The 12,917-nt window shown below is 36.1% G+C and overlaps 6 protein-coding genes across 6 annotated transcripts; all 6 read right to left on the minus strand.

Annotated features, from left to right (window-relative positions):
* Nucleotides 1-11: 11 nt before the first annotated feature.
* SAPINGB_P004765 (uncharacterized protein) lies at nucleotides 12-2,084 on the minus strand (the record flags this gene model as incomplete). The annotated part of the gene is made up of 1 exon (XM_031999480.1): nucleotides 12-2,084. One exon carries the CDS (start codon nucleotides 2,082-2,084, stop codon nucleotides 12-14), a length of 2,073 nt encoding a protein of 690 aa, XP_031855371.1.
* A 281-nt stretch (nucleotides 2,085-2,365) lies between these two features.
* Nucleotides 2,366-4,480, minus strand: SAPINGB_P004766 (uncharacterized protein; the record flags this gene model as incomplete). The annotated part of the gene is made up of 1 exon (XM_031999481.1): nucleotides 2,366-4,480. One exon carries the CDS (start codon nucleotides 4,478-4,480, stop codon nucleotides 2,366-2,368), a length of 2,115 nt encoding a protein of 704 aa, XP_031855372.1.
* Nucleotides 4,481-5,353: 873 nt separating this feature from the next.
* On the minus strand, nucleotides 5,354-5,782 carry SAPINGB_P004767 (uncharacterized protein; the record flags this gene model as incomplete). Its single annotated transcript, XM_031999482.1, has 1 exon — nucleotides 5,354-5,782. One exon carries the CDS (start codon nucleotides 5,780-5,782, stop codon nucleotides 5,354-5,356), a length of 429 nt encoding a protein of 142 aa, XP_031855373.1.
* Nucleotides 5,783-9,037: 3,255 nt separating this feature from the next.
* SAPINGB_P004768 (uncharacterized protein) lies at nucleotides 9,038-10,132 on the minus strand (the record flags this gene model as incomplete). Its single annotated transcript, XM_031999483.1, has 1 exon — nucleotides 9,038-10,132. One exon carries the CDS (start codon nucleotides 10,130-10,132, stop codon nucleotides 9,038-9,040), a length of 1,095 nt encoding a protein of 364 aa, XP_031855374.1.
* A 595-nt stretch (nucleotides 10,133-10,727) lies between these two features.
* On the minus strand, nucleotides 10,728-11,498 carry SAPINGB_P004769 (uncharacterized protein; the record flags this gene model as incomplete). The annotated part of the gene is made up of 2 exons (XM_031999484.1): nucleotides 10,728-10,896; nucleotides 10,954-11,498. 2 exons carry the CDS (start codon nucleotides 11,496-11,498, stop codon nucleotides 10,728-10,730), a joined length of 714 nt encoding a protein of 237 aa, XP_031855375.1.
* Nucleotides 11,499-11,669: 171 nt separating this feature from the next.
* SAPINGB_P004770 (uncharacterized protein) lies at nucleotides 11,670-12,799 on the minus strand (the record flags this gene model as incomplete). The annotated part of the gene is made up of 4 exons (XM_031999485.1): nucleotides 11,670-11,982; nucleotides 12,408-12,433; nucleotides 12,633-12,705; nucleotides 12,765-12,799. 4 exons carry the CDS (start codon nucleotides 12,797-12,799, stop codon nucleotides 11,670-11,672), a joined length of 447 nt encoding a protein of 148 aa, XP_031855376.1.
* Between the last annotated feature and the right edge of the window lie 118 nt (nucleotides 12,800-12,917).

Here is a 12,917-nt window from a genome sequence, read left to right on the forward strand (position 1 = left end):
AAATATACTATCTAATCACCGGGACTTCCAGGAACCTTGCTAGTAGTTTCTGCCGACTCGGGTCGTGATTTGCGTTCTTTTTCGTTTTTGAGAATTGCATCAAGAGCTCGCAGTACTGCATCCACATCAGTCAAAAGCGATACATGCCCGTTTTCGGTTGGGATTTTGGCAACAACTTCAAATCCCATTGGCTCCGGCATTACCCACTTGTAGTAAACAACACCATCACCAGGCCCAAACAAAAAGTTTTCATAAGTGTCTGTACTAATATCTTCTTTAGAGTCAACCAAAGCTCCCTTAAGTGTTGGGACACAGTAACTGTATAAGCATGCAAGAGGGGGGTAAAGATGAGCCTTGGACTCTTCAAACTCTAATTCCTTTAAAAACTTTTTGGTGCGCTTTAACGTACGATCGAGATATCTCACAGCATCATCATATGAAATATGCAACTGATCTGGAGCTATGAAAGAATCCGATTGAGTTCTCTTGTGACCAGGATGAAATGAATTCTTGCCTTTTTCTTCAACATTTTTTGGCAAGTCTTTTCGCGAAGGAGTTACCAGGGGACTCAACTCGTAGCGAATCCAAGTATTGACATCGAAAAAATCTAAATCGTACTTGATTCTATGATCCTTTTTATTAACAAAACATCTTCCGCTCAATGGCAAAAAAACATAAGAAGAACGCATCAAAAAGTTTACTTGTGCCGTCAAAATCTTGGAAGAAAGTAAAATGGAGTCACCATTTCTCAAGGGACCTAAAATATTGGGACATTGGGAAGGACTTCCAGCATAAAGTATTCCTCTAACAATAGTAGGGTCTTTGTTCATTGCATGATGAGCAATTAACCCACCCATGCTATGAGCGATAATAATTGGCGGGGAAGGCAATTCCTTTATAAAAGTCGTTAGCTTTTCGCTAATAATGTCACATGAAAGACGCCAGTCATAACCAAATTCATATACTTGGCAATCAGGGATTGCGCGAAGTCGCTTAATGAGTTTTCGAGCAATATCCACAGGGCCTATATGAGTAAGCATTCCATCGGGGTATATTTTATTCTCCATTTCATATTCGTCTTCATCATTGATTCCTACAGTCAAATCAATTTTTCGAAGGTTAAACCCAGCTTTAAGAGGTATCCATACTCGTCGACCAGTCGACTTATCTCTCAAAATAGAGCCACGATATCCCCCCATAATTACAATGGTACCTTTGAAATCCGTCAACAAAGGCTCGGAGGGTTTATTTGAAGAAATTATACTAGGTGTCAATGCCCGTTTAACTGCTCGTAACCGAGAATTATCTTGTTCCTTAACTGTATTATAAGCCAAATCTTCTTGGAGCGATGTCACAGACATTTGACGGTGCAACAAATCCCCGATTTCATGTTGAGCAGTCAGATAATTTTCACGAGATGAAATGTTTGCTTCATCATCTTGAGGTTGATTGGAGAAAAAAGAAGGAAGCTTAAACCCAGCCAGCGGGTTGCTGAATGGAAGAGAGAATGAAAATGTATTTCTATTGCTTGCAGGATCGTGAATGTGTGTGTGTTCTTCGGCTACAATGCTATCTTCATCAATAGAAATGCCACCAATTATAGATTGAGCATCAGCGTGGCTCATGTGGGAGTGAACTCTTGCAACAGATGGATTTTTTATTTTTTTAGTCACGTCTTGGTCTTGGTCTTCGTCATGATCATCGGAATCTGAAAACGAATCCTTGGAACCCCCCTCTTCATATTTTGACGGTTCGTTTAGTTCATTATTATCGTTGGCAGTTATTGAAAACGAGATATTTGGTGGGTTTAAAGATAACGGCGTTAATGTTGGAATAATTGGGGAAGCTGTCGGGGAGGTTTCGTTAAGCTCCGAGCTTCTTGGAGATGCTGATTCCACATCACTGACTGGGAAAACTGGCGGTGATCCAGAGCTTCCGCTCATAGGAAGATGGGACTTGATAAGGCCACTGAGTGATTTTTTTGAAAGGGCCCCAAATGTGGGCGAAGACGGATTTTGAGATGTCTTCTCTACAGAGCCTTGATTGGAAAATATAGACTTTATTGATTTTGGTAACTTCTCCATGATTAACAAAGTTTATAGAAGTGTATAAAAAGAACTAAGCAAAAGAAAAACAATAATAAATAAAGGAAGAACAAACTTGAGGGTTATTAAAATTGAGTCAAATAAAAAGTCTGATAAAAAAGATTAAAACTAACAAAAATATAAAAAAAAATATTCCCGAGTTTTTTCCTGCGGAGAAAAAAAGATTAATAATAAACCGAAAGAAAATTGAAATTTTGTATAAGGTATTTTTTTTATTTTTTTTTACATCACAAAATTAAAGCAATTTTATTTTTTAATGTCTACTCATCAAGCACTGAAAGATCCAGCTTAGGCTCGTCCGATCTTTGGATGAAAGGTTTAGCTACTGACTCGTAGTAAGGTGCCTTGGCATCATAACCAGGGTTTCTTCGAACAACCTTATTGAAATAGTTCTTGTAAACATCACCATCATAGTTTCCAATCGGAGAGTTGATGTAGTAGTCAGACAAGTTGAAGGCATCGGTCAAAGGAATGGCGTAGTTGCGAATCTTGAGGTTATAAACGTCAACAAGCTTGGTGATATTCTTAATGTCCTGGGCTGAAAGAAAGCCCGACGTCAAGAAAAGAGCAGCATCCTTCTCAATAGCCCAAAGACCAAACAGAATGGCAAGGTCGGTTAGAACAGGCTTAATGCCACTGCTCGAACTGTTTTTAATGCGGTTGAAAAACGCAGTAACATGGTAAAGTCTTGTGTGAATACGAGCAGACTCGAAACGCTGCTGAGATGCAGCCTCCATAGCCTGGGCCACATTTCCCTTGACCTTGGCCAGCTCCTCCTCGTAAATTTCTGAAGAGCTAATCAAAGCATTAGCAGCTGCAGCCTCCCAAGCTTCCACAATAACTTCAGGGGAGTCAATTTTTCTGCTTCCAAGCTTGGAACTTTTGAGCTGGCCATGTCTAGACAGGTATTCAAAAGGTTCACCAACAGGCTTACTTCGCTTAGCATCGCAAGCAGCCTGAATAAGGGCACGGCCCATAGACAAAACCAAAACATTGTTATCACCATCCCAGGTACACTGAACAGCCCAATCAGCATAACCTTGACCAAAGCCATTGTAGCCAGAGTATCCATGGCCACCGCAAGCTTGACGGCACTCATCAATAATATCGGCAGTGGCCCATGTAGTAAAGGCCTTGACACCGGCAGAAAGAGCAAAGATCTCCTTAGTGTCATTAACAGCTTTTTTCAAGGCAGCCTTGTCATTTTGATTAACATTCAAAAGACTGTTGTTAATACGGTCATAGTTATCACGGAGCTCCATAGAAACAGCATTCATGGCATAGGTCAAAGCCAGGCGTGGAAGCAATCGGCGCTGGTGCAATGGATAATCAAGAATCTTGGTTTCTGGCTGCCCAGGAACAGAAGCAAACTGGCGACGGATGGCAGCATAACGAATGGCTATTGTGATAAATCGGCGAGCAGTATTGAAGGATTCAACTGCAATGTTGACACGAGCAGAAACAAGAGCACCATATGCAAGCTGGTTGAGTGGGGGTTCTGTTACATTACCACTTCTGTCGACCTTGGTGTATCTCATCAAAAGAAATTGGCGAGGAATGCGAACTTTTGTGAATTGGATCCAACCATTATCGACACCGTCACGGCCCATCTTTTTACCGATATCACCAATGGCAATGCCAGGAAGAAGATTAAAGGAGTCAACGTCTCTGAGAGGCACAACAAAAGATTTCATGCCGTAATCCTTACCCTTGATGATCATCCGAGCAAAACAAACACAGTGAGTAGCGGAATGAGCAGCACCACCAATCCACCACTTAGTGGCAGCGAGGTTAGGCGTGTTGATGATGAACTCGTCTGTTTCAGAATCAAAAACTGCTTCCGTTTCCATACCAGCAACGTTGGAGCCATGACCTAATTCTGTCATACCGAAGCACCCGTAAAAACGCTTGTATTCGTTTGCACCCAAAGAATACCAGAATTTTATTTGCTCAGGGGTTCCTGATCCTTCAATTGAGTTCATAAAAAGACCAGTGTAAACACCAAGTCTTGTAACCGCAGCAGGGTCAGCAACACTAACAGCGTCAAAGTATCTGCGGAAATCTGTCCCATCCTTTCTTGAATCCAAAAGGTACTTGGCCAAATTAGCAACTCTTTTGAAACAAAGTTCACGAATTTCGTCCTTGGTGAGATCATAAAAGGCATCATTGTTAAAAAGAGGATCGCGTTCAACACGCTGCATGGCATATTCTAGGATTTCAGTCTGTTCAACACTTCCATTCAAGTAATGAGTGATATCCCTGACAGTAAAAGGGACATTTTCGCGTTCTTGTTTAAGTAACTGTGGGGGTTCTGTTTCAGTATTGAAACTCTTGTCGTTGATCACGACATTCGAAGATTTGTTTCCAGATAGCATTGTGTATAAAAAAACACCAAAAAAGTAAGAAAGAAGTACAATTAAAAGAAAAAAAATATATATAACAATGATTAATGATTAAAAAAATAAAAAGGATAATAAACTATTAAACTAGGAAAGAAGAAGGTTCTTTTATACCAGACTTTAGAGGGGGGTCTACTTGTGCGGTTCTATAGATTTTTGCGGGGTGAAAAAAAGAAGACTGATTAGGCTTTCTGTACCGAGGTAGCGTAAGGTGATCCTCCCAATACTTGCTTCGGCTATGAATTCAAAATCCCCACAAATCAAAATGATATCGTCTGATATATTTTTTTCGGTATGAAGATCAAAACTGAGAATATAAAATAAATAAATGTATTTGGATCTTATTAAAAAAAAGATCTGGTTAGATATTTTGTGTGTTTCTGCAATTGGAATAAATTCATTAAGAGATTAATAAGGGATTTAAAGCTTTAATCTACCGACTAATCATTTTTTTTTTTTTTTGGAGCTAGAGAAACTGGTTTTAATTACTATACAACTATTTAGATTTCAATTTTGTCTTATTTTTTAACTTTTGGATATCCAAATGTCAAGTTTTATCTGATTCATCATGAAGTAGTTTGGCTTGGTAATTACGTTACAAAAGTCTGTAATGACACTTACCAGAAAAAATCAATGAAAAATTAAAATTACCAGTCCATTACATTTTGAAATACGCTTATGTTTCCAAATATGGAAATTTTTTGAAATGTAAAAGTTTAAAATGAAATTTGAAAAAATTCTATTAAAGCAAAACAATTTAAAAACAAAAACTTTTATAAATTTAAAATCAGAATCGTAAAAGGTCATTAGGTGGTCATAAAGTCGTAAAGTGTTTGGCAAATTAAAATTTTAATTCGACAAAGTAACTTTCAGACGACTCCAGAGGCCATCTTCTTCATTGATAGATCTTCGCGATCTGAGAGAAAACATGGGTTTAAGATTATCACTGTTGTTTTCTTCTTTCTTGTTTTTTTGAACAAGATTGCCTCTACCACCACGGCCAATACTGTAGCGAGAAGGTTCTGCAGTAGCACGCTCAACTTCCTTAAGGTACTCAGTTGGAGTCATAGTATTCATCTTAGTAACAGGCATATTGTTTCCCCAGCCACCACGGCCAGCTCTGAAAGTTTGATTAGGTGAAGTAAAATGCTGGATAGGGGCAGGTGTAGAAGGAACTCTTAAACAAGCCTCCATTTCAGGAGAATCGGGAGCTTCCTTAGCAGAAATTTTAGGAGAAGCAACTCTGTTGCCGAAACCGCCGCGTCCAATGCCAACCATTTTTGTTGTTATTTTTTTGTGAGTGTTTATGTGTTTATGTGTTTCGTGAAAGTTTGTTTAGTTTAGGGAAAACTAAAGCTAGTGTATAACGATAGATGTTGTGAAGTGCTTGATAAGGTAAAACCGATATGATTGAAGATAATAAAGGAAAAGGAAAAATAAAAACAAAAAAACTGGGGAAGCTTCAGTCTTTATATATCAAACTTCAAATCGTGAGATTTCATTGTTACATGTCAATTTAATCTCCAAGCAAAAGCACAATCAAACCATGATTTAAAAATTAAACAGTGTAACCCTCTGTTTTGCTGTCAGATGGCTCCCGCCCCAGCTTTTTGAGGGGGAGATCGCGAGGACAAGGCCAATTATGGGCCTGAGTCACGTGTAAGCTTGCCAGTTTGTTTGTATCTGTGGTTCTTTTGCTCTCAGATCATTGTGTCCACAAAATCCTTCCATCAAAGAATCTCCCAGCAATTTTATGCATCGGTGAGCTTATGTCATCTCTACAAATTCTGACACGTACATTGTGTTTTTTGTTAATAAAAAATACCGCCAGATGGGAACGTATTTGGTAGAACAAGCTGGTTATTTCGGAACTCTTCTATCGAAAAAAAAAAAAAAAATTAAAATAAGCATCAGTCAGAGTCATTTACAATGACTCCTGATACTAAATTTCATAATTTCTTTGCCATAAAAAATGACACTTTGTCATTAGACTCAGGTTTTCAGTGGAGTGTATTATTTCTAAGACTGATGCCCTTGCTGTTCACATGAGCAATAGACAACAGGAGCATTTTTTTTCCCTCAAAAAAAAAATAAAATAAGCAAGATATTAACTGAGTGTTGTGTTCTCAGTGTATTTTGACGTTTTTGTTATAAATAAGTTATTGAATTAATTGTTTGATTGTTTTTATTCAAGAGTTATGAAATTATATCACAATGCTGATCAGCATCTGTGCTATCCTTAAGTTATTGAATTAAGAAAATTTAAAAAAAATTGATTACTATTTTTTTTTCGCACCTTTGATCTTAAGATAAATTTGATTTTCTTTTGAGATAGTTTGTGCTACCCAGATAGTTATGGTGGCAGTCATACCTCTCAAGTTATGTCATCACTGGGTATACTTAACCCTAACCACTTAGGTCACGGTGCTTCGTTGATCCCCGTGACATTCAGCATAACAAAATATTCACCCTCCAATATTCTTGGCATCAAAAAATTGCCGTTGGGATTTCCTCTTGGTTTAAAAAAAAATTATTAGAAAAGTTTTAGAAGAAAAAATCTATTCAAAAAAAACTGCTCTCATATCTACAAGCTTTCATGACTGCCAAATTAAATTAAAAAAATTCTAAATTTTGTATTTTATCAATAATTCATTCAGTAGTACTGTAGAAATAAGGAAAATAATAGATTATGTAAAATTAGCAAAAGAATTCTTGGCATCAAATTAACCTTTTTAGCAGTTACTAACAACTTTTTGTTACATGTAATACCTGCTTTTTTGTATCACAATTCGAGACTTCCTTTTACTTCGATGCCCCTCTTTCCCCTCAGAAAAATTTAACATAAACTTGGTACTAGTACGTAAGCTTAAATTACCAAAAAGTTTTCCTCACTGCCGTTCCTTGTTCAGCCGTTCATAAAACTATTTTTACTTACATTTACTTACACACACTATTATTCAATTTTGGCGCGCGCATATTTCTTCAGTCGTAGAAGCCCGCAAAAAAAACGGCATTTGAATACGAGAAATTCAGAGCAATAACAATTGACAGTAAAATTGCTTTTAAATTTAGTAATAACAAAAATTCTAAAAAGTTAAAGCAATAATGAATTAAGATTTTTTTTATTTAAATTTTTTCAAAACAAATCAATTAATGTTAGAAGTTCAAAATATCAAAAAAAAAAAAAATTGATTGATTGATTTCAAATTTATTAAAATGAAAGAAACACTTTACTTTATAAAATAATTTTGTCATTCAAGTTTGAGTATTAATGATGTTTCCTGCATAACGGGTTTTACCAACTGCTTTGCAAATATGCTCTTAGATTTCTTTTTTTTTTCTTTTTGTAAACAGTTCCCAAAACAAAACATTAAAATCTTAAGATATTTTTTTTCATTTTTATTTTCATTTTCATTTTCTGTTTCACAGTAGAAACAATAGCCTTTTTTTAATAGTAACTATTTGAAATCATATTGAGAGCAAAAAAAAAAAAAAAAAAAATTGAAGGAAAGGGTCCTATTTTCTGATGTTAAAAGTTCTAAAAAATTTTTTTTACATATATATATATTAAACATTTTGATACATTTTGAGCATTTCTTATGAATAAGATGGTAACCACGTGCTGAAGAGCCTCTTTATTTATTTTTGAATCAGAATTCTAGAAAACATCCCTTAAATAGTGGTTATAACTGAACCTTTTCCTGGGTGGTCCATCAAGCTTATATACAAACTTAGTAACCAACTTTAAAATGGATATGACAATATTCTATTACTAATTAATAAAATTAAGCTTAATTAACTGAGAAATAAATTTTTTTTTTCTATTTTTTATTTTTTTTTTAAAAAATCCGTTTAATCAATTATGACTCCGAGTCATGATTATAATAATAAAATATTTTCAAAATCAAGGTAAATAAATATCAATTTATTAAATTTGGAAGCAAATTGCCTACTTTATTTTTTTTTATTTTAAATAAACAAGGTTTTTCAATTAGATTTTTTTTCTCAAACTCGATCACCTTTTGTTTGTTTTTATTCACAATCACCTTTTGATTCCAGTTTTTTTTGCCCTCTATACACAAAGTGATTAATGATTTGAAATTTAAAATTTAGATAATAAGCGACTCAGTAAATCATAATATACATACAGATATCAAAATTAAAAAAAATTAAAGGATTTGAATTGACTTCATAAACGTATCTAACATCACAACCTGCAGTGTTCACTGTTTTAATTACCTTACTACTTTTCTAACCAAATTATGAATCTTGAACGATTTTGTGTATTTACCAACTTTGAGTATTACCTCTAGAAAAAAATTCTAATAAACCATAAGTGAATAGTTTTATGAATGTCCCCCCCCCCCCTTTTCAAAGTTTCCTTATCTTATCGGTAACCCTAGAGACCGTTGTATCAATAAATTTCTCCAAAGAGATAAAAAAAGTAGAATCGTTATTAATGCCACAATTAATTCAATTTTTTCTTAATCCTTTAACAAAAATAATTTTACATCACTTATGTACATTGTCCAATTACAGAAGCTTCTTAAGCTCAGCAATAATGGCATCACCAACCTCAGTGGTACTGTTTTTACCGCCCAGATCACCAGTTCTAATACCACTATCAAGAACAATACGGGCGGCCTTTTCAACAGCTTCGCCTTCCTCCTTAAGGTCAAGAGAAAGCTTAAGCATCATAGCAGCTGAAAGAATGGTAGCGATGGGGTTAACCTTGTTCTTAGGCAAATCAGGAGCAGTACCGTGGCAGGGCTCGTAAAGACCGAAAGCAGTGTTCTTATCTGGGAGAGAAGCAAGAGAAGCTGAAGGGAGAAGACCCAAAGAACCAGGGATGACAGAAGCCTCATCAGAAAGAATGTCACCAAACATATTGGTAGTCAGCAAAACACCGTTAAGAGAAGAGGGGCTCTTAACCATGATCATAGCAGCGGAATCAATGAGCTGGTGCTTCAGGGTAAGTTGAGGAAATTCCTTTTCAATGGTTTCAGTGACAGTCTTTCTCCAAAGACGAGACGAAGCAAGAACGTTAGCCTTATCTAAACTCCAGACAGGAAGAGGAGGGTTAGATTGAAGAGCCAAAAAGGCAGCCATTCTTGTCAATCTCTTAACCTCCTCAACCGAATAAGCCTCAGTATCCCATGCTCTACCAGAACCATTGTCTTCCTCACGCTCGCCAAAGTAAATACCTCCGACAAGTTCACGAACAATGACAAAGTCAGTACCCTTGACAACTTCGGACTTCAAGGGAGAAAGATCGTAGAGAGATTCAGAAATGAAGTTGCAAGGACGAAGGTTGGCGTAAAGGTTAAGCTCCTTTCTAATTTTCAGCAGACCTTGCTCAGGTCTGACGGCGCCGGTACCCCACTTAGGGCCACCAACGGCACCAAGCAAAACAGCATCAGCCTTCTTAGCGGCCTCAAGGGTCTCATCAGGAAGAGGATTGCCGGTGGCATCAATGGCGGCACCACCAATGAGGTGTTCCTGGAAATCAAACTTGATATTGGGGCGAGCTTCAGCAATCGCCTTCAGCACCTTGACAGCTTCATTTGTGCATTCAGGACCAACATGGTCACCACCAAGAACAACAATGGTTTTAGTATTAGAGGACATTTTAAAAGGAATAGATATTTAGTGTCTTTTATAGGAAGAATTGAATATGAAAAAACAATAAGGGGAAAAGAAAAAAAGAAACAAAAAAAAAAAACTGAAGAGAGGAAGAAAAAGAAAAAAATAGAAGAAAAAAGAGAAGCGGAGGGAAGCAAAGAGAAAAAAGTGATTCATTGGACGAGCTGGCAAGCCGAAAAAAAAACTTCACCGATTTCGCTCCGTGCTTTGTTACATATTTTCAAAATATATTGTCACAAACATGGAACAAAATCGGGTCTTAGTAAATCATGTGACTACTTCACAACTTAAACATACAAATCCAATTTATTTAAGTACAACCACTGCTTCAAATTAATATGATGAACTTCTGGCTGTTTACCATCAGCACTTTATTCTGGAAAGACTATAAATTTTGTAATAAAAAATACGGATTCTTCAATAGAAATAATCATATCTAAACTAAAACATGTTTAAGTTTTTTGGGGCTTAAGTAATCTGTTTTAAGATATAAATTTGTTTAAACACTAGAAAACAGCGAACGATCCATGATCGCATTTTTTAATATTTTCTCATCTGTTCTTTGAAAAATCTAAACTCTTCATAAATTTTCCCAGATGTAATTAGAAATGAAATAGGACGAGTATTCACCCAAAGGTAATGTATGAATGCCTTTTGATTGAGGTGAATGAATGAGTGCTTTAGTATGCGTTTCAGGACTATCTCCATCAAAAGATACTCCTAAAGACTGAAGAACTTTCAGTTTAAGACTAAAAACTGTTAGATTTAGAATTTCTCTGTTACTAGTTTTTTTCAGAGGCACATACATTGAGCTTGTTTGCAAGGTTTTCACTGACGTATCTAATACATCTTCTTTAATTAAATTCTCGAGTTCTTTATTCAGCTTTATGAGAGTTGTATTACTAGCTGTATTTGATGTTTCTAGACTGCTGATATGTTTTGCCAATTCATATTTTTTACGATCTAAGCTCTGTAAAACAACTACTTCTGGTGCATCTTGGACATCTTCCTCCTTATTTTCCACATCTATATCTATATCATTGTCCTCATTTTTGTTAATTTTTTTCCTACTGTTTTCTTGAAGACCATTCACAATCACTGACTCTTTGTCTAGTACACTTGCACGCAGAAGTTCAAAAGTTCTAGAGAGCGTTCGCACTACTGTCTGATTACCTTGGATTGTTGCTCGGTATCCGTCATCCAGTTCACGTACGGCGCGTGCCACACGATCTAGTGCATCCAGGTCATCTGTCTGATCAAAAGATTGCCGAACAGCAGGAAAAAAATCTAGAAGGTTTTGTGTAACTGAAAGAGGCTCATCTGAGCCAGTTTGTAAAGATTGTGGTACCATGATTTTTAAAATAATGTAGGATAGATTTCAAGATGAATGGAATGTTTTTTTTTAGCTATTTCTCTATTAATCACATGACTTTGTTTACATTTTTAATATCAAACTTTCGGATCTGATTAGACAAAACAGACACTCTAAGCATTCAAAGAGAGCTATTCTGTTTCAAGTGTATCAATTGTAAGGATAATATACATGTTCTTGCCCGAATGGAACATCTGCTACAGATGTCATATTAATAATACCAGAGTCAACTGCTGCAATGATAATGTTTCGATATCCGCGCTTTAGTAAATTCATTTGTTGAGGAATTGTGAGACCTCTGACTTTTTGACTCTTATCGTTGTTCTTAACGGGGTTCTTAATTTTATACCCCTTAACATGAACATTATCTAAAAGGGAAAGAGTTTGCTCTAATGTAGGGACATTAAATTCTTTTGTATCAATCACTGATATAAAGAAATCAGGGGTTCCTGGGGACTTTTTGCTGAAGTTAGGTCGTGGTTTCCAAACATGAAAGATTACCCGGAACAGCGCAGTTGATTCTGTTGGTAATTGTTCTTTATTCTTGTTTAAATGATTTGCTGTTTTTGGAGGTTCATTACATGGAATGAAATCAAGGCTTTTATAAATTTCTTTGTAAGAGTGAAATATCTTTCTGTTTTCTGGAGAAAAAATGCTTCTAAAGACATTTATGGCATTGTGTTTGAAGATATTTCCGTAACCGACAAAATTCTTGAAAGGACGACTTTTTTCAACATCATGAAAGATACCTTTTAAAAATGTAGCCGCTGGTATCAAAAATTTTAAATTTCTTAAAATGGAGACTGTAGAATGCTTTATTGTGTCTAGTAATGATAAAGCAAAATGCTGGGGGTTTCCTTGGTTAGCAAGTTGATTGTTATTGCTTACATCTTCATAGGTTGGAGCTCGCTGCACTATAAAGCCAAGTCTTTTCAAGTAAGAATAAACTTGATATCTTTCTATTTCACACGAGTTTTTTCTTATTGTGGTATTTCCAAATACTGCAGCATAAACTGCTTGAAGAGACATAGGTGGTCCGGGCTCATTTAACCAAAAGCACTCTAAGCTTCCTCTCTCAACAAGGTACAGTAGTTCTTCCTGGTTTAACCATACATTTCCTCTGCTATCAGCTTTTCCTATCGTTTGGAAATGCAACCCCCTAGCAGGAGGATCTACTCTAGCCTGCCTAATATCTGGATACCATTTTGCCGTAATTCTATGTTTTCCTGAATGACCTCGACTTACTTGAAGGGCTGAATACATAGCTGATCTGCTCTCATCTAACGCTTGAGATTGCATATTCGTTCCTTCCGGTTGAAAGTCCTTTTCGCCTCGTTTTGGAAGTACATTTTTTGAACTACCCAGGGTTAGTTTGACACCTTCAAAGTTAAATACAAC

This window comes from Magnusiomyces paraingens (genome assembly GCF_902498895.1).
Source record: "Magnusiomyces paraingens strain CBS 517.90 genome assembly, contig: contig3, whole genome shotgun sequence".
Lineage (NCBI taxonomy): Eukaryota > Fungi > Ascomycota > Dipodascomycetes > Dipodascales > Dipodascaceae > Magnusiomyces > Magnusiomyces paraingens.